Source organism: Microtus ochrogaster, chromosome 5 (genome assembly GCF_000317375.1).
Source record: "Microtus ochrogaster isolate Prairie Vole_2 chromosome 5, MicOch1.0, whole genome shotgun sequence".
Taxonomy (NCBI): domain Eukaryota; kingdom Metazoa; phylum Chordata; class Mammalia; order Rodentia; family Cricetidae; genus Microtus; species Microtus ochrogaster.
The window spans coordinates 95,481,074-95,484,532 of record NC_022012.1 but is presented as its reverse complement, the minus strand read 5'-3'; the positions used below and the strand labels follow the sequence as shown (position 1 = coordinate 95,484,532).

Sequence of the window (3,459 nt, the reverse complement as noted above, 5' to 3'; positions counted from 1 at the left end):
CGGGACGCCCCCGAACGCCTCGGCCAACGCATCCTTCACCGGCGAGCCCTCCGCCCCGCGCCTGCTGGCCTCGGCGGCACCCGCGCCCCCCGAGCGCGCGGGCCCAGAGGAGGCTCCGGCGGCGCCCTGCAACATCAGCGTGCAACGGCAGATGCTGAGCTCGCTGCTCGTGCGCTGGGGCCGCCCACGGGGCTTGCAGTGCGACCTGCTGCTCTTCTCTACCAACGCGCACGGCCGCGCCTTCTTCGCCGCCGCCTTCCATCGTGTCGGGCCACCGCTGCTCATCGAGCATCTGGGGCTGGCGGCCGGCGGCGCGCAGCAGGACCTGCGCTTGTGCGTGGGCTGCGGCTGGGTGCGTGGCCGCCTACGGGCCCCAGCCGGGGCTCCCACAGCGCTGCCTGCCTACCCCGCGGCTGAACCCGGGCCGCTGTGGCTGCAGGGCGAGCCTCGTCACTTCTGTTGCCTGGACTTCAGCCTGGAGGAGCTGCAGGGCGAACCGGGCTGGCGGCTGAACCGCAAGCCCATCGAGTCGACGCTGGTGGCCTGCTTCATGACCCTGGTCATCGTGGTGTGGAGCGTGGCCGCCCTCATCTGGCCGGTGCCCATCATTGCCGGCTTCCTGCCCAACGGCATGGAGCAGCGCCGGACCACCGCCGGCGCCCCCGCGGCCGCTCCAGCCGCCGTACCGGCAGGGACCTCCACCGCCGCCGCCGCCGCCGCTGCTGCTGCAGCCGCCGCCGCCGCGGCCGTCACCTCGGGGGTAGCCCCCAAGTGACCCCCGCTGCCCTGCGTCCGCGCTGTGTCCGCGCTCACACGCGCCTTCCACGCGGGAGACGCGGCAGGTGCGCTTCGTGCTGTCCTTAATGTCCGTCCTTTTCCCGGGAGGGGACCGCGGAGAGGACCCAAGGAGGTGGTAAAACGAGGTTTGTGCTGAGCTTCTGGTTCTGAAAAGCAGGGGCAAGCTGTCAGACTGAAGCGTGGGAGCCAAGCTTGGCTCGAGGACACAAGGAAAATGGGCTCTTCCCCCTGCGTTACCCCATCCCAGCACCCACGTACCCTTTATTCATGGCAGAAAGTGACCTGAACCTGTGTATTTGTTTTATATATTTAATAACTGTTTTAAATGAAAGTTTTAGTAAAAAAAAATACAAAACAAAAAGATTCAACTGCTATCGCTGTAGTAACAGGAGCTCTTTGTATCTGAATATAGTTGTACTTGAAGCTTCTTGGTTTGTTTTCTTATTTATTTTAAAAAAGGGTGGGGGGAGGGCGAGGGAAGGATTTGACACGGATTTATTGTTATTGCTTTAAAAAAAAAAGAACTTTATGAATCTTTTCCAAGTCGATCTATTCAGTGACATGGCCTGGTGGGCGTTTCTTCTTGTATTAATGTGATTTTCTGGCTTTTAATACAGACATTTTCCTCCAGAAATGTGTATGCTTCCTTTATTTGCTTTTGGTAAAGGGCCCCAAGGTGCAAACGAAACACGAAGAAATTCCCAGAAAGAAGAGGCACCATCTGTCTCCCTGGCTGGGACAGGTGAAATCACTTTCAGAATGGTTCCAGTGGGAATTTCCTCTCGTCTCTCTGGCCCCCAAAACAACCTTCCTAGGTCGCAGAGGCTCATGGCCCTTGGCATAGTTTGTTATTATTTGGTGCTTCAGGAAAATCAGGAGTTCTGTGAGCCAAGTGTCTTTCACAGAACCTCCTCAGTGGGTGTGGTGTATACGCAGTATATAAGTGTGTGTGTGTGTGTGTGTGCGTGCACGCGTGCACTTGTGTGGGGAAGTCAATGACAAATGTCTTCCCCAGTCACTCTCCACTTATTTTTTTTTATGCTGGTCTCTCACTGAACAGGAAGCTGGCAGACTGATCTAGACTGACTGGCTAGCAAATCCCTGGGATCCTCCTGTTTCCATCTTCCCCAGTACTCAGATTGCATGTATGCAACACTAAGTCCAGCTTTCCATAGGGACGCTGGGACTCTGAACTGAGGTGCCTGAATACCAGGCCCTCCACTAAACCATCTTCCTAGCCCTGGAAATGGCCGGCTGTAAGATGTGCAGATTGCATTTTGATAGCTTAACTTAAGCAGATGGCATGCTAGTATCAGATCCTGAGATGTTTAGAGCCTTGTGTTAAACTCTCTGGTGTTGACCAGTTGTCACACAGGGTTTGTTTCTTCTCTCCTCGTTTCTGTGGTAGTTTCAGATTCTTGGCATTTTCAGCAGAGCCAAAGTCCTTAAGCAGCTTGATATAAAAGTAAATTTAAGAAGATTTTAAGACAGATGGGCTATCTCACACCTGTAATCCCATCACTTGGGAGGCTGACACAGTTGAAGGCTAACCTGGGTTACATGATGAGCCCCTGTCCAAAACAAAAAAAAAAATGCTTTCTCTTATTCCATTTCATCGCTGCTTTTGAGGTACTGAATTTGTTCAGGAGCTATATATAGCTCTCAACATGTGGTACCTGGGCCAACAATACCAGCATCAACTGGATACGGGCCCACTTAAGGCCTCAGAAGCAGGAATCCAGTAAGTTGAAGCCCTAAGATTCCAAGCGCACATCAAGTCTGTGATGTGCTGTGTGCTTGCAGAAGGGAATCTTCATTTGCATGACATCTCTGTCCTCTTGAGATCTCTATCAATTGAGTGAGATGCTTTCTTCTTAGAAATCTGAGAGGCTCATCAGAGCCTTATGGCTTCACTGCCCCTCTGGCTCCCTGAGGTCCGGGAATGTCTCTAGCAGAAGTCAGGCCCTGGGGTAGAGGGGGATCTTCCTGTCTCACCGGTGGCCACTGTAATACGTATCCGCTCAGGTCACTGGGAATCTTTACATATCACACAACCAGGTAGGTTGGGGACTTCCCTCCTTCCCAGGATCTGGTAACTAGCAGAGAACAGCAATGACTACTCTTTTTGATCAGTTTTGACATCACAGGACTTGTAATCCATGGGACAGAGATGGAAAGGAAGCAAAGAGGCAACTAAGACAGATTTCAGGAAAACAGAGCAAACAACTTGGGGTAAAGGCCTGAAGCTAGGGTGCGCTCCGTGTGTTCCAAGGAGAGCAAGGAAGCCCGCGTGCCAGCCACAGGACAGTGACAGAGGTGACAAATCGGTGGCCAGGGACCCATGGACAGCCTATAGGCCAGGCCAAGTTCTTAACCAGCACACACACACAGTCTAAAAATTAACATCTGGGGTTAGAGAAACAGCTCACTGGTGAAAGGACCCAGGCTCAGTTCCCAGTACCCGTATGACAGCTCACAACCCTCAAACTCCAGTTCCAGGGGTTCTGACTGTAGGCACCAGGCATGCCTGTCGTGTGTTGACATCTATGCAGCCAAAATACTCATTCACTATCAAATATAAATCTAAAATGAGAAAGAATGGAGAACTGCTAGTGGAGGAGAGAGAGAGAGAGAGAGAGAGAGAGAGAGAGAGAGAGAGAG

General features: G+C 53.1%; 1 protein-coding gene across 1 annotated transcript; it reads left to right on the top strand.

Annotated features, from left to right (window-relative positions):
- Nucleotide 1: 1 nt before the first annotated feature.
- Nucleotides 2-1,309, top strand: Tmem158 (transmembrane protein 158; the record flags this gene model as incomplete). Its single annotated transcript, XM_005348222.1, has 1 exon — nt 2-1,309. A coding segment is annotated over one exon (774 nt), but the record flags the coding sequence as incomplete, so codon positions are not given.
- Between the last annotated feature and the right edge of the window lie 2,150 nt (nt 1,310-3,459).